Source organism: Triturus cristatus, chromosome 10, assembly GCF_964204655.1.
Source record: "Triturus cristatus chromosome 10, aTriCri1.1, whole genome shotgun sequence".
In the NCBI taxonomy this organism is placed as follows: domain Eukaryota; kingdom Metazoa; phylum Chordata; class Amphibia; order Caudata; family Salamandridae; genus Triturus; species Triturus cristatus.
This window is the reverse complement of record NC_140593.1, coordinates 624,591,598-624,616,900: the sequence shown is the minus strand read 5'-3', so window position 1 is coordinate 624,616,900 and position 25,303 is coordinate 624,591,598. Positions and strand designations below refer to the sequence as shown.

Genomic DNA, 25,303 nt, shown 5'->3' with positions numbered 1-25,303 from the left:
AATTTCCCTCATGATTCCATCACTATATCACCTCTCCACCATCATCTCTCTTTCTGACCATAGTTTTTCCTTCTCATCTCTCTCACAAACACATTCCTTTCTAACTACTCCTTCCTGTTGTTCTCTATCATAACCTTCTGCCTCTCTCTTTTCCCATTTCTCTCTGTTCCCCTTTCTGTTTCAACTGACCGTCTATACCTCACCTCTCTATACATCTTCCTCCTAATTCATCTCTCTATCTGCTCTCTGAATCTAGCTAGCTCCCTCACACCCTATCATCCTCTTTCATTGTCTAGCAACCTTGGGGTATATTCACAAGGACTTATCTCTGATTTATCCCCACCTTAACGCATCAAAAGTGGAGATAGATTTAACACCCCATTCACAAGCCTGTGCAAACAGCAGACACCGCTAGTATTCCCGCGATAACTGCTGCAAAATTTATAGTCACGGTGGACACCACCAGCTAACCCTAATAAGATGCAGAGTAGGCGTTCCCGTGCAAAACACACGAAAAAACCACAACACCACTTTCACAACCAACTGCCAGATCTGCGAAGCGAACCAAAAACAGGTGCTAAGCCGCGGTAGCCGCAGGTATTTAACACCTGCCTCAAGCAGGTCTAAAGCAGGACGACTACCTGCAGTAGGCAACGGAGCCCCGCACACAGCCACACCCGAAGAACAAACAACGCGATGGAGATACTCTTCATGCAGCTCGGAGCCCCAACAGGGCCACAACACCCACTGCCACCACCCCCAGGACCTGGACCCGCCCCCCCCCCGGACCACCACAGAGGCAGCGCAGAGTAAGACAGCTGTCCTACTGAAAACGCACCATTCTCACAGACCTAACGCCCGAGGAAGTCATTGCCCACTACAGGCTCAAAAGAACAACCATCATCCGCATCATGACCCACATCGCCCACAGGTTGACGGTCTCAACCCAGCGGAGAACCAACATCCCTCCGCAGACAAAGCTGCTGGCTGTGCTGCACCTGTTGGCCTCTGGTGCCTTCCAACCAACAACTGCCAGAGTCGGAGGGGTCTCACAGCCAGCCTTATCAAAGTTCATCACACCTGTTCTGGATGCCATCCTCAGCTTCATACCCCAGTACCTTCACTTCCCCCACACTGTGCAGGAACAGCAGGAGACCAAGCAAGGCTTCTAAGCCATAGCTGGATTCCCGGCAGTGTTGGGGGCAATTGACTGCAGACATGTCCCACTTGTGCCCCCTGCGGATACTGCACACCACCACCGCAACAGATAGCACACACATTCCATCAATGTGCAGGCAATAGTGGACCACTGTGGACTCTTCACCAATATCGTTGCCAACTACCCAGGCAGTGTGCACAATTCCTTCATCTTCCGACAGTCCATCATCAACCAGCGCTTTGAGGCTGGCACCTATGGAACTGGACTGCTCATTGGTAAGTGCCAAATCAACACACCTCAAAGCCACCATCACACAACACACAACTGTGGGAATGCACTCCTGACCAAACCACATACAACATGTCAATCAACATGACCACCAACCAGACAGGACAACACTACTCCATGGTGATCCTGGGCTACCCCTGCACACAATACAGTTATCTCATGGCACCCCAGCCACACAACAGCTGAACGTTTGTAGATGCGGAATGCAGCCATGTGCGAAGGATGCAAGTGACCCGTGAATGGGAATGTACACAACAACAAGTGAGGCGTGGATGTGCAGGACAGACATGTGTATGCAAACCACAGATATGTCCATGCAGACCACAACTGCTGGTGACTGGCGAGTAGTGAACAGTGAACGCAACCATGTCACCCCAGGCCGTGGGTCAGATAGCAGAAAAGTCGCTCGCTGCGTCCAGCCCTGTGTGCGTGAGTGTAGGGGGTTGGCCCTGAATACGCCAGAACTGCGCAGGGGTGTGGACAAAAACCCTGTGGCGCAGAGCGTGGTTCTCTCCCAGAAAGGCCAACGTCACTGACAGCGCAGCGCCTCGCAGTTTGCCACAAAGCCGACGCCGTGAGCAGTGGGGCCTGCGACCCTGAGCGCCTTCTGCACCCCCGAACGCTGATACCCAGACCAAGCCTGCCCCCCCCCCCCCAGCGCCCCAAGGCCGCACTGCTCACCTACCGACAACGTCATGTGTCAAAGAGGGCCCACCACATTCCGGGACAAGCTCCAAGCCCCAGTCCCGTGACCTCTGCACCCTCCGCAGACCATCACTGGCACCCACGACGCTGGCCCACATCACTCCTTTCTCTTTGACATACTCCACCGGCGTCCTCTTTGTACTAGTAGGTCCCACATATGAAACTGTGTCCTGAGTCCTGAATGGCAGTGACCCCGAGTCCGTGGCAGCGGCCACAGCTGCAGACTCCCTTTGATCAGTGAGGTATAATTCCATATCACAGGCCTGCGACACATGGTGCCACTAACCCTGTTCAACGCAATCCTGCGACACGTGGTGCCACTAACCCTGTTCAACGCAACCCTGCGACACATGGTGCCACTAATCCTGTGCACTGTGAGTGACCTTCAGCCTCCGGCGGAACATCGTTGGTGTCTGAGCCTGTGGCCTGGGGGTTGTCATCAGCACCAGGCAGGTACGGAGTTGGTGTCTGGCATGAGTCTGTGGCATTCATATTCGCCATGTTGCTGGACACAGTTGGCATTTGCCCTCTGCATCATGCCCTGGGTGTAGACCTCCCATTCTCCCCTGTGCCACTCCGCGGAAGGCACCTATGACACATATGAGACCCTGCTCTGCCCTCATGACCCTATCTCAGTCTCCCGCAGGTCAGCGTCCCGTGGCGGTGGGCCCGTGTCGGCCGCTGTGCATCCAGGGCCACTAACCCTGTGCGACTCAAGTCATCCCCCCTTGCTGTTCTGACATTGCATTTCTGTGTGCCTGATGACTGTTGGAGTTGTTGGCAGCACCAACTACTCCATGAGGGCTGGTTTACACTCACTCCACAAAAAGCCAGCACAGGCGTCACTGGATTATTGAGCTTGGCATCACATCCTGCCGAACCAAGTACTGACTCTTGTCTCCCTGCACTGTCACAGGTGATCATGGATATGCACTCTGCCCTTGGATGAAGACACCTCTCCGAGACCCGAACACACCCGCCCAGAGGCAGTACAATGCGGCCCACATATGCACCAGGGGCATCGTTGAACAGACATTTGGCGTGTTGAAGTCACATTTCAGGTGCCTGGACGGCACAGGTGGAAAGCTCATTTACAGCCCGGACATCGTGTGCAAGATGATCGTTGCATGTTGTGTGTTGCACAACATCTGTATACGCACCAATGTCCCATGGATCCCAGTTCCAGAAGTACCTGACGATGATGGGGACGATGGGGCACGTGGCCCACATCCCACTGCAGCTGCGGTAGGAATGGCCCGTAGGAACACCATCATTGACAATTACTTCTCATGAGCACGTGACAATGTGACCGTCCCCGGCAATCATGGGACAGTAATAAATGTCCACAAGCACAGCATTTGTGAATAAAACATATTTGCAGGTTACAGGTTGTAATTGTACATTGTCATGTCACAGTTTCCTGCTGTGCCAGATGTGATTTGCCATGTTGTGCACATTTGCGGCACCAGTTGTGTCATGTGTTCCGTTGTGGAGGTGTTGCTGTTTGTACTGGGATGTTGTCAATGTCGAGGTGCACTTATACTAATGTGCGTATTCTGCACGGTAAGTGATTCGCTGCTGCGGCTCTGATTTGTCTGCCACTGGTCCCTTTCATGCGGTGTGCCTGTCAGTTCTGTGCTTCCACGGTGCTGAGGTGTTGCAGACTTGGCTAACTTGCGCTCTGAGTTGTGACCCTTGGGCATGATGCATCTTTGACGTCAGAGGTTGTTTGTGCAGGTGGTTGTGTCCGAGTGTGACCTGCTCCTTTGTGGTCCGCACTCAGCCACCTCAGTGTCGTGCCATGTACATTGTCATGGTGATTGGACTGCAGCCATGCTACTCGTCATGTGGTGTCTCTTGCATTGTCAGTGTGGCTGACGTATATGCATGTTCGCTGTGTTTCGCACGTGTGCATGTGTTGGTTGTGTGCTTGTTGATGTGTTGTGTGGGTGCCCCTTTGGGCACATGGTGTACATGGGACTACTTGGTATTTGTGTGTGTGCTGAATTGTTCCCGTGGGATCGGGGACATGATCCTGCATCATTGTGGGTGTGCAGTGTGCTCTGCTTAATTGTGCATGTGTGCCATTGGGCCCGTCTCCCCCCGTTCACACACTCCCTGGTCGGTGCGCACCCTGTTGATGTGGTGTTGGGTCATGTTGTACAGAGTCCGGATCCCCGACTCCTGTCACCATCTCCCGACTGATGACTGTGGCCACCATATTCTCCATGTCATTCAGCTCCTGGTGTTCTGCTGGCCCCCCTCCTCCGAGGTGCATTGCTGCTTTCGTATTGGCAGCAAGTTTCTGCTTGGTTTTGTCATTCACATCAGTCCAGGGCCTCTTGTGCTCTTGCATTGTCCTCCTCGGCCATGTGACGGCATTCACATGGTCCGAGGTGGTGTGCCATCTTTGCCTCTTTGCCAATGACACGTTGGAGGTGACATGCAGTTGGTGGTGGTGTTCTGGCTCGTCCGTGGGGATAATCGGGTTTTCCTGGCGGCTGTACCCCGTCTTCCTCTTCCTCTTCTCATTGGCCTTCCACGTGCCCTGTATTCCGGGTGTTCCTCCGTGGGAATTGTGGGGTTCATGTTGTCCTCTGCAGTCGGTCAGGGTGCATCTGTGGTACTCCGCGGTTGATGTAGTTTGTTAGTGGCATGTTCCGTATGCTGTTCCTGTGCTTTTTCCCGCATTGAGCATGGGTATTGCTGGCCTTTTGCTGGTTGTCACTGTTTTCTTATAGCGTTTGGGCCCATCACATGTTTTTTCACGTTGAGGTTTGTGTTTTTATCTCCGTCAAGGTGGTTGTATTGCGGACATCAATTGCTGTCTGTTGATTTTCAACATTGCAACAAGAATCCATTTGTGAAGTGGGATTTATTTATAATTATGAATGCTCATTAATTAAAACTACATTTCAAGTGCTATGTGCATATTCTGTATTTTAATATTATGCAACAATCATCTTTTTTATTTTTATTTCAGGATACAAGCATTATTGCACAGCCCACATTACCCACCCAATTCTGTAACTTATTTTACAAGACATGGTGGTTCTCTAGAAGGACTATCCATTCAACATGAAAAATAACTATAATACCCAAAGACTAGAATAGTGAGTGTGTGTACCTTTATCTACTTCTTTGGTTTAAGTTGATTACCTGTTGCATATCTTGTGACATTGTTTAGGAGAATTCTAAAATTACCTCTGTCCATGTGATGCCCCATCCAGACCCACCACATCTTTGAAAGCCTGCTCACCTAGCTTGGTAGATGTTACTTAGAGTGATCGATGTCAGGTATCTATGATATGAACAACTGAACGGGCATTACTTGTGACATCCGTCACCATTTTGCAGGCTACAGCCCAATTTTTGTCTCTATTCTGCGCACCTATGTCTATCACCCAAGTGCCCTTGACCTTTAACGCAGGTCTAGATTGGATTACATCCTGTGCTCAGCCACAGACTGTCTTCTAAAGTAGTGTACGTAGGATGAGCACTGGGAAGTCAGTCCAGCTCTCTCTGGTCGTACCAGACAGCTTAGTGTATTGAAGAAATTGTCCAGGAACCATTCTGAATGAGTCCTGTGCCTCCTGGAAAGTGATTAACATTTCCCCCGGGCATAAGTCCCCTAGCACCTGGCAACCTCCATCTCTCCATTGACTGACCATCCTATCCCTGCAAATGCGATGGAATGGCTCTAAATCCAATATACTCAAGTCTCTTGAAAAAGGTGGCCTGGTAGCTATCCTTTCATAAATTTTCACCTTCTGCCATACGGCAAAAGGGAATGTGGCATCTACTCTATTGCCCCTTTGATAAGGAGTCTTCACCACAGGGCCCTTTCAATACACAATCTCCCCAGTTGTCATCATCAGTAAGACATTTAGCGGCATGCTGAATATGAGCTGCATAACAATACTTTTTAATATTGGATAGAATCAGCATCCCCTTCTCCTGATTTAGTTTCAGTATGTCCAATGCAACCCTACTATTCCTGAGAGCCAAGACCACTATCACCAACAGATTATTCATGTGTCTGAAAGTATCAGGTCTCAAGGGACATAAAGCTTTTTGCATATTATACAGGTATCGTAGGAGGGAAACCATATTGGAGATAGCCCCCAACCCGGGATGGGAAGAGGGATCATATTCCAATACCGTATGGACAATTGCAGTCTATCCAGTACACTTTCCATAATATATGCATATATTTTCTCAGGTGTCGGCAACCATAATTCCTAAATAACTAAACTGTTTTCCCTCCCATCGCAGACCCAGGCTAGGCAGCTGTTCCTTCCTACCTTGCATCAGTATACCCAAGGGAAACAGTATGGTCTTTAACCTGTTGACCCTCGGGCCTGCCACTTCACCAAATTTCCGTACATAGTTCATCAATTGTGGCACTGAGGCCATAGGCGACTGAACATAAAAAAGGATACCATCCATATGTAGAAAAACCGTATGGACAGTGGCTGCTACAGTGATACCCCTATCATGCAGGTCTTTCCTAAGATTGATGGCTAGTGGTTGGAGGGCCAGAGCAACAAAAACAAGGGCGAGAGTGGACACCGCTGCCGAGTTCCTCACTCAATATTCCAGCTGTAGGAGACAGACCTACCTACTCCAAACCTCGCCCTGGGATCCCTATATACTAAGAGAACCCACCCGCAAAACACTGGGTCAAGACCCACCGCCCTGAGAACCTCCATCAACGAGAAGAACAGGCTGGTTTAACATTGAACTTCACAGCTTTATTGATGCTTGTTCAAGATTTCTTTAGGCTTTTTTTTCGATTGGAGGTGTTGGGCAGCTAAAGCATTTGGTTCGTTTTGCAAGCCATATTTCTGAAAGTTTATTGTATAAGTTAATACTGCTTGGCATCAAAAAGGCTTGAATTACCTGAAAATGGGTAATATATTCAAAGTTGTTCCAAAAATGGGGCCTCAAAGTATATATTGCTGCCGCCTTAAAAATACCCAAAGATGGCACTGATTAGACTTAAGACTCACCACTGACACAAATAAATACCTGTGAAGCATTCTGGGCACTGAATCCCAACATTTTTAGCAACTACAGGTGAAATCAAGAGATCACAAACCATGGGCTCATCAACTGGCCGAATGTCTCCAAAGTTATAAGCATATTTCAAGCATGTGCACCAAGTGTCATCCCCCGACATCCCATGTGAGGTCATCAAGCAAAACCCAAATGGTGTGAGTATACGTGGACACTTGTCAGGAACCAGAAAAAGCCACACTTGTGATAACTTAACAGTAAATTTCAACACTGCAGTGTATGCGGAAGTTGAACCATAACAAGATGTGCATTGGAAGAAAGCCAGTTTCAGCCCCTAACAAGCAGGAGCAAGGGTGTAATGCAATTCATAATACCTACTTCTTTCTCCGCTCTGTCCTATGAATATGGATGACAACGTAGGACCATGTCAAATTGTTTCTTGAAACTGGAAAGATTCTTACCTTTATATTTGGTGACCACAGCGGAGTTGACACTCAGTGGCTCCTGAAACGAAACCTGCAAAGAGCTGCTGCTGGCGACTGACAAGCGGACGTTAGTTGGAGGGTCAGGCACACCTAGATCAGAGAGAGAGGCATAGAATGAAGGGATTTTGGGTAAACTATTTTAAACATTGTGTGTATCAAGAAGTGGATGAAAGAGTTAACAGAGTACACAAAGTAGAGTGCAAAAGGAGTAACAAATGCTGCTGCAGACTCTGTGGTGCTAGAGGTCCTTACATCTTCAGGGTCTCCAACCCGGCAGACCCTCTCAAGATCCAGGTGTGGACAGCAGAACAGGCGTCTAAAGTCATCCAACTACGGTCTCAGGCACAGGCTTCAGGGCAAATCCTTACTGTCATTAATACTGAGGGATTTTGGTGGCAGGGGAGTTGGGCACACCTCCGGCTGGACAGTAATAATGTGGGTGGTGGAAATCTCAAGGTCCTCTTACCACTGCTTGTTTGGGAACCAGGGCATCCATCACTGTGTAATATGCCACTGTGGCGAAGGGTAGCTGGAAATCTGTGTTTGAAGATTTATCCGAGAAGGAACACATGTAATTTATACTACATGAAGTCTGCAGGTTGGAAGGTAGCGGGGAAATAATAAGGGTGAACTTAACAAAAGGGCTGACAGTCGTATCACTCAACGGCACTCTTCAACAACAATCTCCACAAAAACTTCTCCTTTCCTCCAGGCCATTTGGTTGTCTACTTTCCTGGAAGATGCACAAGCAAATAGCGAAGTTGTCTCATTCCCCCCTCCAAAATTACTAGGACCTCTGGTAAGGGTATCTCCAAGGAGGGGTAATTCAGTGGATTATGATGGATCAATCGTAATGCTGGACTAAGTTTGCCTCGGGGGTGAGAAGCTGAGGTCTGATGTCCGGATGAGCCAACCAAGACCCATTCAACCTGTCTTCCCATGGACAAGTGAACTTTTTGACACTTCGGAAGGCACATAGGGACACTGATCAATAAGGAAAAGACAGATACATTGATAACACATATTTAAAATCATACTTAACTGCTAAATTGGACTTTATGAGAGATTAAACTAAACTACACGACAGGTACTGAATGCTTTAATTTGCCAGATTAAGCACAACTTTCATATAATCCAAACAGCATAAAGTGATCACTTACTGACTAGGGGTAAAAATGCCCCCCTCCACCACACAGATATGGAAGAAGTTAAAATGCTGTGAGAGTTGGGTTTAAATTGCATGAACGAGATGAACACCTTTAACCAGCAAAATAATCGAATTGGCTGGCTTTTGTGGCAACTGAGATTCAAGTGGGAAGCTTTCTCTGGGGCAAGTATTTGATGGGTGTCTTTAGCAGCCTCACCTCAGTGGTGATTTATTGCTCTGCGCACGCAAGCTACAAACTCTGGTTACAGACTAGTGCAGATGGATTTGGGCAAAATGGGCTTCATCTATAAACCTTCCCTATTTTTGATAATTAGCGCATGCTGCTTTAGAGCTATTTCTGTTTGAGTGCTATGTGACTCATTAGCCTCGGCAGAGAAATAGTGCCAGGCTGAAATATCTAATAAATTTGCATTTGTCGCTGGCTAGGTTGCAAGAGCCGTGGGCTTAATTAGTGCTCGTGCCGGGCCATTTACCCATCCCTCTACACGGCTTTGTTTTTGCCCCACATCAAGGATGTGTTGTTGTTTTTTTGGGATAATAAAATGCTTACTGCATCCTGGATCGTAAGGAAAAACATGGAATTTTAAGAAAGACCTCCTGCTATTTAACAACAAGCATTTGCTAAGCCAAAAATGCATCGTGTTAGATAGTAGCGTTTTGACGTTTTCAAATTTTAGATTTGCATGTTTTTTTGCAAAGCCTAATTGTTGTGGAAGCTGCAAGGCCCTCATCATCTGAAAAAAAATGGCTAAAAGCAAAAATATTTTCGGTCTCAAAAAGCACTCATAGCTTTAGCAATCCCAGGAACTGAAGGGGACAACTTTGTATGAGAATGTGTTCTTTCTGAAAAGAAAGAATGGAGTCTATCCCAGACGGGAAACATCCTTTACCACACAGTCGATACCACGATGTGCCTTTACACCGCAGTCAGTACCCCAACTACAATGTAATCACGTGTTCCTTTACCACGCAAATCGTTACCAAGACTTGCTTCAGGGGACGCGTTGTTTGATTGGGGTTGGATTTCAAGTCTAACACCTTCCCTACTGATACACTGACTGGAATTGGAATAGTAATTTATACTACCCCAAAGTCCAGCGCCTGCTAAGGCTAGTCGTTGTAATGTCTTGCATGGTAAAGGAACGCGTGGTAACGTTGCAGGTGGGGAAATGACTGCAGTGTAAAGGTATGCGTGGTAAATGCATGCAGGGTCCCGTGACACAACCATCACAGGCAAGTTAGCCAATGCCTGAAATGAGCTAGCCTCTTTCTCCCAAGCTGAATTGTGTAGTGGGTGGGATAAAGATGCAAATTACATATTAATAGACCAGTGGATGACGACAGCTGGCTGAATGTCCCTATAAGGTCAGTGCACGAACATGGGAGTGCAAGTCCCGCAATGCATTGGAGGGGGAGCTCACTCTCAGCGCTATAAAGCGCTTTGACATGTCCTGCTAAGCAGGGCATGAACAGGGAACTGCAAGCTCCAGAACGTCTTGGAAGGGAGGAGGAGTGCGTCCTCAGCGCTATAAAGCGCTTTGACATATTCTGCTGTGTGGGACACAAACAGGGGACTGCAAGCCCCACAACACCTTGGAGGGGAAAGCGGAGCTTGCCCTCAGCGATAGAAAGCGCATTGACATCTCCTGCTGCGTGGGCTACACCCGGGCAAAACCTGGGCCAAGGACAGGCCCATCCGCTCCCATCAGCAACAGGAAGAGACAGGGCGACCCCCCCCCCCCCTTGGTTCTTCCTCCAGATAACATTTGACATTCATTGGTGAGATTTTTTCCAAATATGTGTAGCTATTTTTAAAGGAGTCCCTTAGCTTCCTTTTTTTAGCGTGCTGGATTTTATACTAGTAAGTGACACATTCTGCCCTATTCTTTGGTGCTCTGAAACAGGGCCTCATTTTGAGATGGGTAAGAGAAAGGCGGTTTGGTGGTTCTCTAGGTGTTGGGAAGGAGCCTAAGACTGCTTAGAGACATGCGGCTGAAAACTGCACCCTACAGTACAACAATAATTTAATAGTGGACTTGGAGGGCATTTTCAGCATAAGGAGATATTTGCAGGATGTGCAGGCCCCGAAGGCCCCCAAAACTTATATAACCCAATTTTATAAATGGAAGTCAAATGATGTTTGTCCTAGCAATATAATTCCCCTCTCGACAAACCTACAACAAGTAGTGGAGGCAAGGGTTTCAACTTCAGTCGCTCTGCACATCGTCCAGACAGCCCTCATTAACGGGTGGCCACACCTTGAAACTATAACGCCTGCTAGACCTACCAGTTTGTCTGCGGTAGCCCCCGCAAACTCTCCTACACCTTCAACTGATTTACCCAGAGAAATGGAACGACCTCCCATCTCTGGCCTGGTACTTGAAACTCCCTGTTTGGATTTTATCAAAGCTATTGCTGGTAACTTAAGGACTGAGCTTGACATTGTAAAGGATGCTATTTCTGTATTGATTGTGAAGTTGACTAATTTTTTTAAATCAAATAATTGTCTAATTGATAAACTGATCTCACATCAGACACGCAATCATCCGGTATATCAAAAAGGGCAGTTCATTTGTCATGTTAGAGCACCTCAAGGTAATCATCCCATTGGGAATAGTTATGTGACCTCCACACACACCCCTACTTACCCAGAGACATCATTGATAATACATAAATGGGCCATGGGGCTGCTAGCATAGTGAAGACTGATTCTGCTGGCAATATATAAGTATCAACTAAAGTTGAAGTGTCCTTTGGTGCTGCCCCGGTTTCAAATGTAGTAAGTAAGGGTCGCGCAGTGTTAGCTCCCAGGGGGGCCAACGAGTGCATGTTTGTCCAATACTGATCATTTTGACCGTCCACCTGATTGTACACCCTAAGTGGTTGTTTTAGTAAATGTGCCTTCACTTAAGGCTAAAACCAGTGAAAATGTTCAACAGTTAAGAAACAAAAAGACATATTGGCTGACCACAAAAGAAGAGGCAATATGAGTATACATGGCCAAATTAAGGCGGCTCGCCGAACAGGGTGGGTAGGGAGAGGCCCCAACATTTGCCAATATGATGGCATAGTGATTAGCATTGGCAATAGTTGGGCCACGGGCAGAATTCTTGCCTTTTATGAGAGCAGGGGTAATTAAAATAAGAGTATTTGGGTGCGGCCACAGTTTTTTTGGACAGACCACATATTGCACACATTTCAAGTACATCAGAGCTCTTTGGGCGGCTGCAATGGTCAAAAGTGATCCCAGAGGATTTTCTTAGAAATGTGCTCTGCCAGAGGAGTAATTAGATCGATTGCTGCCCCAACTCTGATCCTGAGCCATAAGAGGTCCTGAAGGCTGGGATCAACTAATAAGGGCTTGTGATTCCCATGATAGTGCCACCTTTTGGAGGGTCATTAATAGTCAATTATTTGCGTCTGAGGTCAGGCCTAGTTTGATCACTGTGATAGAAGAGGGGAAAGGGTTTGTCATCATCTTTCACATATATTCTTTAGACCAGGGCCATATCCCCCTCGCCAGTCTATCATGTTGAGTTTGAATCTTTCCTTCACTGAGATTGGCTAAAAATAAGGCCCATGTGCCCTGATGGAGTGCCAGCGGATCTTTTCAGGAGCGATCCTCTCATTTGGGCACCCCTGTTAACTAAAGTATTAATGGCGCTGTGTTACTTGATTTGCTGAGCTCTAAGGTCAATCTATCATTGTCCCTATTTTTAAAAAGGGTGACCGAGCTGACCCAAGATGTTACAAGCCCATTTCCTTGATTGATACAACTGTCAAGGTCCTGGCTCAGGTGATCTTGCTCAAGGCTATCCCTATGGGCTGAGTCTGACTTACAGTATGGGTTCAGGCCTGGTCTAGGCATCATCGACCAGTGCCTGAACATCTATCTAATAACTCAGAAATACACCATGGCCCAAAAAGGCACCCTCTTTTTAAGTTTCATGGATCTCATCTCAGCATTCGACTGGGTAAATCACACTAAACTTTGGGCCATGATGCAGTCACTGGGGTTAGACCCAGCACTGGTGTCCTTCTTGGGGGACATACAAAGGGATATGCCTGTGTCTGTGAGGTGCAGATGGGACAGCTGTTGCTCTAGATCTTTCCCAATAACTTGTGGTGTCAGGCAAAGATGCATCCTGGCCCTATTTTTGTTTATCATCTATATTAATCGCCAAGAGGCAGAGTTAATAGATAATAAAAGTGATGTTCCCAGCATGGAAAACAGAACAATACTAGTTCTGCTTTATGCAGACGATGCCGACCTCATGCCAAGGACTGGTATGGGGATGCAATTAATATTTGACCCCTTCTCAGACTTTATGAATCACGTAGATCTCCCTATAAATCATATGAAATCGTATACACAAAGCCCTGTTCTCTAACAAACTTAAAATTGTGCAAGTACACACCTCTAACTATTTGGGTATTTTGTTCGATAATAGGAATGCCTAGGGTCCCCTTCTAACATCTAAAAGATTAATGCTTGCTCGCTCATGGAGAGCAACTTTGGATTTTGGGGCAAGGCTGTACAGGAAACCAATTAAGCCCCTCCTTCAGGTGTATAGGGCCAAATGTGTATCTGCTACAACTTACTAAAGTGATATTTGGGAGTACAAGGATTGTAACATCATTCAGGCTGAGGAGAATAGGTTTGCCAGATTTTTATTGGTGGTTCCACAAAGTACCTCAACTTTTGTGGTACTTGTAGAACTGGGTCTTAAATACATCTCAGACACCACCATCACATTTAGACATTTGCTACAGTGGATTTTGGTGTGGTATAAATGTGAGCCAATCCATAATAGAGTGATCATTAGGAATTGTCTTTCTTTGGACAATGTAAGAGCGAATGCTTGACTTGGTTACATAAAATTGGAATTTGTCACCCCATTTTATATTTTACCCCTTAAAATATCAACAAAACAGATTGCAAGTGGTTTAAACACACCTTCACCACCCGTGCCGCGGTCACAAGGGAAAGTACTGAGTTACAGAAATCTGACACCCATGCATTCTGTTTAATAAAAACAGCACCCTGAACAGAACCATATTTGACATGGGTGATAATGTTTAAGTAAGAGTAAATATGAACTTTCTGTCTGGGAATTAGGTCTGCCACTTTTACCATCATTGTAGTTACCATCATAGCTTGTGGCAACGAGGTCCACGGGCAGCGTGTAAACTGAATATGAACTGCCTTACTAAGAATCTCATGTATTTTCAGTGAGATGTACGAATGGGGAATATGCAAATACCCATCTAGAAGGTCTAAAGACATCATCCAGTTCTGTAACTTAATAACTAATAGATTCTGCGCCTAGGTAATTATTTTGAATTCCTTCTTTTTAGGAAGTTTTTTCAAAATTGTGGGGCATTTTCGTAGACTGCACTTTGTAGTCTGTTCAGTAGTGCTTGAGTAGTACTACTATCACCGATACAAAACGCTATTCACAAACCTAAGTGCAGAGACCTCTGCCTTCACCTCTCCTCTCTTTTTTATGGCAAGGTCTCCACGACTTGTGCGAAAAATCTCTGGACACCTAGGTATACGTTTTAGTAATAAAGTTGGGAGTAACTTGGGGGGGTGGGTGCCTGGAAAATGAGGAATACATGATCCTATAATGAGTGCAATTCCTGTTTTGGTATAGATGTGAGAAGAGATTGAAACAGGTATAATACCCCCTGGAGCATGTTCATTTGTATAAATATATTCTCCCTAACCATGAGATAATTTGTTCCTTTCACTTATTCATGTCAGCTATGATTTGTGCCTTCAATCTCGGGCAATTGATTCTGGTGTCAGTAAGACATCATCTGCAAATAAGCTGATTTTATGTTTCCCCCCACAGGACACTCTTTTAATGTTGGGGTGGGTACGTATTCGTATCACTATGGGTTTGATTGCTAACACAAACAAGTGGGGGGAAAGTGGGCACCCTTGCCTCTCTGGAGTATAAATGTATCTGTAGGGACTCAGTTCACTCGAGCGTGGGCCTCCAGCTGAACATAGTGTTACACCGTATAGTTCGCCATTATTCTTCATTAGAATTTCGGTCCTTCTATCTAGAATGGCTCTAAGGAAATCCTTGCTCACCCTATCAAATACTTTCTCTCCATCTTTGTGTCCAGGGAAACCAGGATAGCCGGGATCCCCCTTTTGTACATGTATCCACTATGAAATGAAATGAAAAGGCGATTTATAGAGCGCAAAACAATCACCCGAAGGTGGCAAAGCGCTTACTCATTTATGCTGGGAATAGACAGATCTTAATGATTAAACAGCCAGGTCTTTAATGCCTTCCTGAACACTAACAGATTGTTCTCATGTTTTAAATATAATGGGAGTGAATTCCACAGCCTAGTAGCACCTAACAAAAAACTTCTCCCTCCCCAAGAACATCTTTTTTCTATGTGTGCCACTTTTCTCACATTGTCTGCCCCTTGTCTTTCCCTCATGAACCTCACCTGGTCTAGTTCCTCTAGTACCAGAAGAACCTTATTGAGGCGATCTGCCAATAGTTGGTAAATCTTTTGATGTCATTGTTCAGTGGTGCTAGGGACCGGTAAGATTTGCAGTTTTGCTTGGATTTCCCCTGTTTAGGGAACATCACCACGACAGCTTCGCTCATGGAGGGAGTCAGTGTCCTTGTTTCCATAACAGAGTTGTATAGTGCTGTTAGGGGTTGCACTAGTAACGCCACAAATTCTCTCTGGTAGGACGTCTGGGCATGGTGCCTTATGGGGTTTCATTGATTTGATCACGTTCAGAACTTACTGCGTGGAAATAGGCTCCTCCAGCACGGCTGTCCAGTCCACAGGGAATGTAGGAAGCATCAGATCATTAAGGTAGGAGACAATGGAGTCTGAATTTTCATTGCCTGAGGAATAGAGGGCCTCATAAATGAGCAAGGAATCATCACACTATCCAACCTCGACTTTGACTTCTCTCATAAGTCTTTGCCTTGTCCTGTGTTTGTGTGTATGAGGCCTTTTGTGGTCCTCGGCAGACTCCCTGCAAGTATTATGTAATCTGGTGGGTGTGGCTGGGTTTGGTTAATGAAGTTTATGATGCAGTGCATTTACTTAACGATTGCATCTTGACGACTAAACACGTGCAAACCACAGCTCCTTGTATGGCGTGGTCAGTTACATGCGCCCGGGCTGGGGAGGACACTACAGTCATTCCTGCTTTTCTCCTGTTTTTTTTTTTGTTGCAAACCTCTTGTTACCTTTCGTGCTTTCCTCTCTTTTATATTACAAACCCTTAATCCCCCTCCATTTTTACTACAGTTTTGTTTTACAAAAAACATATTCCACTCCTGTTTTACTCCCTTTTTCAGAACCTCCATAAACTCCTGCCTCTTTGCTCTCTTATTTAAACCCCTTTACACCCCATCCTACTATACTCCTATTTGTCTACACACCCCTTACTATCACCCCTTATGCCTCTCCCCGCCCTGTATATCCACCCACTTTTCCCTCTTTACCCTTGCCCTTTAAAATGAATAATTGCCTTTTCCACAAAATTTTTATATATATTCTTGGCGAAGGTATTTAGTCATTTTTTCTACAAAATTAGTTTTTTTCAGACTATTTTCGTCACACTGACTTTCTTCATTTTAGAAATTACTCCTAAAGAATTGGTAGTGAGCGAACCATGGTGGCCTTGGAATGCTCTTGGCGGAGGGTTGAGAATCTGGCATTACTGCAGCCACTCTTTTTTCAAGTCGTTTATCACAGCTGGAGATATGGTAGAAGATCTTGATATGTGCCAGTCCTAAATGTCCTGGTACTAAAGGTGATATCACTGGCACTAATATTCCACATCTGTCACTGTATTAATTGAGAGTGATTAATGGGCACTTGGTGGCATTTTTCAGGGTCAATCAATCAATCAGGGAATTGTAAGCGTGCCGAAGAGCCAGGTCTGAGGGTCTTCCTGAAAGTGTTCAAGGAGGGGGCGCGTCTGATGCCGGTAACTCATTCCAGATCTGGGCTGCAATGTGAGAGAAGGATCTTCCGCCTGCTCTGGCTCTGTGGATGCGCAGGGTTTTGGCCAGTGCGAGGTTGGAAGATTGGAGGTTTCTTTTGGGTACGTGGAAGTTGATTCTGTCGTTGAGGTATTTGGGTCCATTGTTGTGTAGGCATGAGTGTGGCTTTTGAAAGTGACTCTTTTCTCAACGTAGAGCCAGTGAAGACTTTGTAGGTGTTGGCTGATGTGTTCGTGTCGGGGGATGCCGAGGACGAGTCTGGCGGCGATGTTCTGCATTGTCTGGAGTTTGGGCAGTAGGGACTTGTTGATGCTGCCGTAGAGTGCGTTTCCATGGTCCAGTCTGCTGGTGATGAGTGTGTGGGGGACTGTCTTCCTTGACTCTTGAGGAGGATGCGGAGGGTGTTGAAGCAGCTGGAGGTGACGGCATTGACCTGTCGGTTCATGGTGAGTGATGAGTCGAATACGATGCCGAGGTTCTTGGCATGGTCTGAGGGGGTAGGTGGGCTTCCGAGGGCGGTCAGCCACCAGGTGATGTCCCATGCAAAAGGGGTGGTACCGAGGACTTCTGTTTTCTTGGCGTTGATCTTAAGGCAGCTGTTGGTCATTCAGACTGTGACGTCTTGCATTCCTTTCTGGAAGTTGAGTTTGGCAGTGGTGGGGTCTTTGGTGAGGGAGAAGATGAGCTGGGTGTCGTCGACGTAGGATACGATGTTGAGGGCATGTTGTCGGAGGTTGGCTGCGAGGGGGGCCATGTAGATGTTAAAGAGGATGGGGCTCAGTGATGAACCCTGTGGGACTCTGCAGGTGATTTTCGTGGGGTCGGAGAGGAAGGGTGGGAGTCTGATCCTTAGGCTTCTTCCGGTGAGGAATGATCGGATCCAGTCCAGTGCTGTTCCTTGTATGCCTGCGTCGTGTAGTCTGGCGACTAGTGTGCGGTGGTAGACGGTGTCGAAGGCCGCTGATAGGTCGAGTAGGATGAGGGCTGTGGAGTGGCCTTGATCCAGGAGGATGCGGATGTCATCTGTGGCGGTGAGTAGGACGATCTCTGTGATGTGGTTGCTTTGGAATCCGGATTGAGACGGGTCGGGGACGGCGTTCTCTTCAATGAATCGTGTCAGTTTCCTGTTGATTGTTTTCTCTGCAACTTTGGCTGCGAAGGGGAGGTCGAGATGGGCTGATAGTTCTTGAGGTCGGTGGGGTCAGCTTTGGGCTTCTTGAGCAGGGGTCTGACTTCTGCACACTTCCAGTCGTCTGGTAAGGTGCCTGTTTTGAAGGTGGTGTTGATGGTGCGTTGTAGTTCGGGTGCGATGGCGGCTGTGGCTCTGTGGTAGATGTGAGGGGGCAGGGGTCAGTGGGGGCCCCCGAGTGGATGCTTTTCATGGTCGAGGCGGTGTCTTCGGTTGTGATCGGTGTCCAGTTGGAGATGGTGGGCTGGCTGGTGTTTTTGGGTGGGCGGGGGGCCATCTGTGGCGCCTGGTGGATGGTCTATGAAGTTGTCGTAGAGGGTTTTGATCTTGAGGTGGAAATAGGTTCCAAGCTTGTCGTAGAGGTTTTGGGATGGGGTGATGTCTGTGGCTTCGCTGCGTGGGTAGGTGAATTCTTGAACGACACTGGAAAGTTCCTTGGAGTTGGTGGAGTTGGCCATGATTTTGTTGTGGATGAAGTTCCTCTTGGTGGCTCTGATCTGGTTGTGGTAGTCCATCATGGCGTCCTTGTATTTGGTGTGGTTTTCGGTTGTCTTGGTGTTTCTCCAGTTCTTCTCCAGCCGTCTGCAGGTGCATCTCGTTGCTTGGAGAGCAGTGGTGAACCAGACGGCTTTCCTGGGGCACTGTCTGTCGGGGCTGCGTAGCGGGGTGAGCTCGTCTGCGCAGTTGGAGATCCAGGTGTGGAGTACTCTGGCTGTGTCGTTTGCGTCGGGTGCCCAGGTGTGGTTGTCTCAGGTGAGGGTGGAGTTAAGTTGCTAGTCTGTAACATTGCTCCAGTTCCTCTGTGGTGGGCGTGGGGCTGGTTTGGGTGCCTTGGGTTTGTTGATGGCGAAGTGTACGCAGTGGTGGTCAGTCCATGGCGGCTGCATTGTGTGGCTGAATTGGACGCTATTTCCTGCCGCAAAGATGAGGTTGAGGGTGTGTCCTGCTCTGTGGGTTGGAGTTGTTTATCTCCGAAGCTGGCAAGGTTGTCACGAAGGATAGTGGAGTTAGGGTTGCTGGGGTTGTCGAGGTCGAAGTCAGGTCTCCAATGAGTATATAGTTTGTTGAGGCGATGGTGTGGGGTGTGATGAAGTCGGTGATGGTGGTGGAGAAGGGTGCTCTGTAGGCGAGGGTTCCTCGGAGTGTGGCTTTGGGGGTGGTCTGGATCAGGAAGTGCAGGTGTTCGGCTGAGAGGAAGGTTTCGCTGGAGGTGGTGAGTCGGAGGGTGCTCTTGTAGGCGATGGCAAGGCTCCCTCCTGGGTGGTTGGGCGGTCTTTATTCTGGATTTTGTATCCGTCTGGGATGGCGGTGCTGATGTCGGGGGCGGAGGATGCATTGGTCGAGGTCACTGTGAAGAAGGCGATGTCGGGCGAGAGAGAGTTTAGTAGGTTCCAGATTTCCATGGCGTGTTTGTGAACGGAGCGTAAGTTGAGGAGGATGCATTTTAGGGTGTTGGTGGTGCTGGCGTTGGAGGTGGATGCCAGGGTGGCGGTGAGGGTCTGGCAGCAGTGGAGCCGGGAGAACTGGCCGTGGGTCATGTTCGGCGAAGCCTGTTGGCATTCTCTAAGTCTTCCAGGGTTGAATGTGAGGAGGGTGGTGGTGACGTAGCGATGGGTAGTGGGAGGTCCAGGGTTCCTGGCGCTGGCCACGGTCGGGTCACGGAAGGGCACAGACGGGCTTGCCTTTGACGTGCCTTTGGCATGCTGACGGCATGGCGACAGCGTGCCTGCTACACGCGTCCGCTGCATGACCACGCAGCGGCCACCATTAAGTACGGGAGGTGGGAGGGAGGAGAGGCGTGGCTTCGCTGTGTACCTTTCCCTAATAGGCTTGGGATGAGGACTCGAAGTTCAAAGGAAACTATTGTATGGTCTGGACATACACGCCACATACACAAGAAATGTGGATTGAACGCAAACATCTTTCACCTACGTTCAAGGCACGTCTTAAATCCTAAGGATCTTGGAAATATGTTTTGAAAAATATATCAAGGAAGGGCAAAAGACACAGGTCTAACAGATACGCGAGCTGCATATCTTCTGTTGGTGACATCTTCCAGGTCCGTGGCCAGTGGCGTAACGAAACTTGAGGGGGCCCCCCTGCAAGGTACATTGAGGGGCCCCCCTCTGGACACAATCAGGAGCTATCAGGCCAGGGTACTGCGCTGAGGGGATCCCCTGGAGCTTGGGGCCCCCCACACCGAGGGGGCCTATGATACACCACTGTCCGTGGCCACTGCCATCAGAATAAAGTTCTCCTAGATGAAGGATTTGTGAGGAACAGTGTCTGTCTTATCAGACAATGGAGTTTTTTTACAGGCCTGCCTTGAGTGGGATTGGACAGTCTGTGGAATGATGAGATCTCTGGAGGTGAATCTGCTTCTCATTGCAGGGGTGCCTTAAGCACACCAGCAATTAACGCTCATGAGTGGTTGTTACTGCAGTATCTTTGCATCTTTGGATCTCTCTCACAGGATCTACCAGCCACATATTCAATTGGATGAGTTGGGAGAGGTATGGTGCAGCGGCCAGAGCAGGTGACGCCGGAGTGCGAGGCTCACGGTTCGATCGCCAGAGGCAGCTAAGCACCATGTGACCGGGCAATAGCTCACTTAATCTCCCTGCCGGCCCCCAGTGCCTTGAAGCCTTAAGGAGTGATATGTTCGTGCTTTACAAAAATAGGAATGAAAGATCGTTGTATTGATCCTTATTCAGACAAGTCGTACATTTATTTTTAACCGAATAAAGCTTATTTGACTATGAAGCTGAATATCCCTGCCAGCTGTGCCTGGGCTGGCCATTGTAAAATCAACAAGTAATATTTTATGATTTATATGTCATCTATATTTGCACATTACAGCTACAATTTCGGCATTATGTCACATTTGTTTGGTATTTTTATGAAGTACTACGAAATTTCCTTGCATTACCCAAAACGTAATACTAACAGTTGCCAAGCTGCTTGTTTTATATTTGCAATATTTCAGGAAGGTTGTCATTAAGTATTTTGGTATTTCTGATAATATTGTTTTGGCAAACAATGATTCTAGGGCCGGCGTGGTGCTGAATGTTACCTTTGGCCCCAGCTTTATGTCAACACAACCTATTTAGTCTTCTCCTTATCACTGATGTTATTAACAATCGTTTTAAAATAGTACATTGACTTGGGGAGTAGAGCTGCTGTCAATTTATTCATGACTCACAGGCTTATGAAACAATGTCATAATATGGTTTTTATTATGATTCATGATATATATTCACCTGTCAATCCGCAAAGGAACAGAATCTAAAGGGGATAGTGAGCATTGACAGGAAGAGTATATGGGAGTGGGTGTTTAAGTGATACAGTAAGAATACCAACATATACTAATAAAGCACATACCACAAACCACTTTATCCCTCCACACTGGAATGAGAGGCGGTAATATTTCCCTCATCAGTCAACTATTTTGTATCAAAAGAGATTTCATCTCAGTGTCAGTATATTTTACTTGATGTCACAAATGCACTGAAAAAAACACAATAAATTTCTAGATATTGTTCATAAAAATCTAAAAAAACCATCAAGACTCATCAGTTGTGATTAGATAAACTCCACTTCCCCACCCTGCCTTTGACCTTACATATGGCATCACTCAAGATTTGTTAAATGACATAATTGGTGATATCAATGATTATATTTGTTTTTGTGTATCTGCTTTTTCTGTTTTTCTATTGTATTGTAGTGCTTTATCGCCCAGATTAGGTGTTGATGCGCTTTTTGGAGAATAGCACGCTATTCCGGAGCCCAAAAAGGTTTAGTGGTGGAGTAGTACAGGGAAATATGAGCTTATTTGAGTGGTGGGCATGCAAGTCTGTTAATTGAATAGGATAATGGAGGGATGGAAGAGGGAAGAATCTAGAAAGTATTATTTGGGAGATCATAGTAGTAATATGAGGTTTGGGATGAGTCAAAGGAGGGATAAAGAAGGGAAGAATTTAGAAAGGGTTGTTTGAGAGATCATAGTAGTATACACATTTAAGTGTCCTATGTCCCCAAAATCCTATTTACGGCCAATCCTTTAGCCAAGCCGCACACCTAACCCACCATGCGTGATCCACTCCCAGAGCACACGTGTAAAGGTAGGTTGGCCGAAGTCCATGAAACAGTGGGGGATGGGCAAGCACAGTTGTGGTGCATGAAACTCTTTTTCTCTATATTTGTTGCTTGGGTGAATTCTGTGCCAAATGTATGAATACTGAGATCCCAAGAAGGTCCGCAAGACTTAGGTAAGGTCTCAGATAGCCAAATACATCAAAAGGATTTGTTAATCGCTTGATAAAAATAATTTGTTCCATATTCATTCTAATGTTGTTTGGATTCCTTTGTGGTCAGCCGGCCTTCTCATGCTCTTTTCAATTTTTCAAACATGGTGCTCTGTTCATCGTGTTGAGTAATGGCCCAGATATCTCTAAAATTTGACCTTTTCATGCCAGACCAGAACACTTTTTACACGCTAATTTCACAAAGACCAAATAATTGATTTATACCAAACCAAGCAAAGGCACCCCTTCAGTAAAGTTCTACTTACATGTGAAATTTGGTGTAATTCTGTTTGCTGTTTTTGTCTGCATTGAGGAGCAAATAATCTTATGGCAAATAAAACAGGAAATTTCACTTTTTCCCTCCCAAACCCATTCTAAGCCACTACATTTCTGAATATGGCCCAGTGCTAGGAGAAATATGTATCTTGCTAATAGAAAGTGTGTGTAAGTGGAAAATGGGCATACACCAAAGTAGGACGGAATTATAAAACCTGTTTCTTACTTATAGAGCAGAACAGAATTCTCTCTTCTTAGTTTCCCAAAAATCCCACCCATATCTTCATAGGAAAGAGCAAGCAGATGCCTACAGAGCAACACAAACAAATAGGAGTTGGCTTCTACATTAATTGTGTTTGGAGAAAACTGCTTTTATGAGATAGTCACTTGAAGAATTTCTCTCCACTACTGATGGCAAAAGCAAAATAGGGCATTGATTTATAGACCTAAGTAACACAGCTACCCTGTAAAGGTGATCTTAACTTTTATGTAGGCAGTAAGAGCTTGCATTCCCTTCAAGATTATGACCACTATCCATCTCTGCACATTTCTTTTCTGGACTTCTTACCACCTTCTGAATCTGGGTGGGGAGGGCTAGACTAAAGCAAATTAATATATTTATTTCACAAGACCGTTTCCATTCCCCCCTGTACGGGAGGCATTGCCTTGCCCAATGCCAGGCCCTCTTACCTCTGCACGGAGACCTGGATGCTGACATTGCGGCTAATTTAGATCAAATGTATTTGTTTGGTAATGCCGGAATCCAAAAGCAAGCATCACATTTTAGGACACAATGCTGAGTAGCAGATGAGCCCCAGAGGAGACCCTGATGAGTAATGCGATTCCCCTGCTTCTCATGCTGGAGTGGAAAAACACACCTTCTCAAGTGCTCTTGAGGCCTTGGATTATGCTAGCTCAGGCTGACATGCTGTGAAATGCTGAGCCATAGAAAATGAGTATTGATCTCATAGTCTGGCAGTATTTCAAAACAGGATCCTTTCAGGGAGACGGGTGGTGCGTGAACGATTACAGATGATATGTGACACTCCCGGGCATTCATCACCAGTCCCATCACAACTGTTTGTACCTGCACAATTGTTATATGGGTTCCTTAATTGTGTTACAGCTACTGTGATACAACTATCGTGCTCCTGTATTACTGTATGGCTGGGTTCTGTACTACGGTGTTTTGCTGATCCCTCCAGTTCTGCCAGCCTCAGCCCTTAGTCCGAATTCTGGTATTTGTAACCACTACGTCTGCACTAAAAAAGGATCAGTGGATCAATGATAATTCAGCCAGGACCTCAAATCCTGCGCCCAACAGCGGTCGAGTCACACAGGCTCAGATATGTATCTCAGCCTCTTCCAAACGTCTGTGCAGGCCCACCACATGCGGAAGTCAAAGGTTTACATCCCCTCGGTGCTATCCCCACAACTCCTATAGAGAAAGACTCTTTAGATAAGGGGAACAAATGTCAGCACCAGGCATGCTTTCACAAAGCTGAAGAGCGGGGACACCTAAAATGGGACAGTTACCACAATGAATGATCCCCACCATTGCAGCCCAATCTTGTGAGCCCAGTTCAATTAATAGCAGCCCGAAGCACGAGGCAGAGAAGGCAGCTTTATGTAGAGCAGAAAATGCTCTTTGATTTAGTCCAAGAGGAAAAACTCAACCAAAGACCATACCCAAAATGCCCTACTGAATTAGGATTGAATGAACCCCAGACCAGACTGAACATATTGCAACAGTAGTGAAGGAATACCCATTGATGATGGCCCACAGCAGTTGCTTGGGAGACACTGATGGCAAGTTATTAATGATAAAATGAGGTGGCAAATCTCACTCTGTGAGAATCCTAATGCTGTAGGGCACAATAAGCTAATGCCAATCAGGCAGTTCCACGCAATGCATGGAGGAAAAGACACAGGCAGATTTAACAGTCACCAGAAATCAGTGGGGAGAGGAATTCACACTGAGCTCTTTCCATTTGTGCAATCTTTGAAGAAGTCAGGGAAGTGAGGAAGAATAGGAGAGAAGACTTTGCGACTGATTAGTTTCTAAATTAATTTGCACCGAGTTAAATTGAAAGTGCAGATGGGTACAAACATAGGCCACCCCAGCAGAAATATTTGAGATTCCTTTGTGAGAGCTAAAGAAGTATATGAGAATGTGTGAGAGGCTCATGGGGTCAAGTGTGGGTTGAATTAAATCTTAAGATGTCTATCCCAAATAAGGTCCTCCGAACTCCACTTTATAACTCAATTTCTGTAGACATCTGAGCCCTTCCGAGTGCATAGGCCCAATTACTCCATCGTTTGAGAAGTCTAGCCCCATTGAGAACTGTGTAGATTGCTCTAGGACTCATTCATTTAAACTTATGAGGTCGAAGACGGACAACAGCTACTTGATTTTCCATTCCTCATATCACTGTCCTCCACCTACCTCACTTTCTTTAACCATTTTTGCTCTGAAAATGTGTACAGTATTTTTTATTCACTATAAAATGCTTGAAAGTTTGGCACACAAAAGGCACAAATTGACCAAAAGGAAATAACATTCAACTTAAAAGGAAGTTGGAAACAACATTTAAAACATGGTTGCTGCATCATGGAACCAACCTGGTAAAGTAGCTGGTGACTAAGATATACATATACTTACAGAAACTGTACTCAAAGCTCTAACAAGTGAGAAGTAATGCATAGGTGA

The 25,303-nt window shown here is 46.4% G+C and overlaps 1 protein-coding gene across 7 annotated transcripts in view; it reads right to left on the bottom strand.

Annotated features, from left to right (window-relative positions):
• Positions 1-25,303, bottom strand: part of LOC146789809 (ankyrin repeat and fibronectin type-III domain-containing protein 1-like) — a 2,714,698-nt gene that overhangs the window by 293,193 nt on the left and 2,396,202 nt on the right. For all 7 annotated transcript variants that reach the window (XM_085632159.1, XM_085632158.1, XM_085632162.1 and 4 more), the window contains one exon: positions 7,633-7,746. In XM_085632159.1, the coding sequence (XP_085488285.1) occupies positions 7,633-7,746 (114 nt within the window). The remainder of the gene's footprint in view (positions 1-7,632; positions 7,747-25,303) is intronic.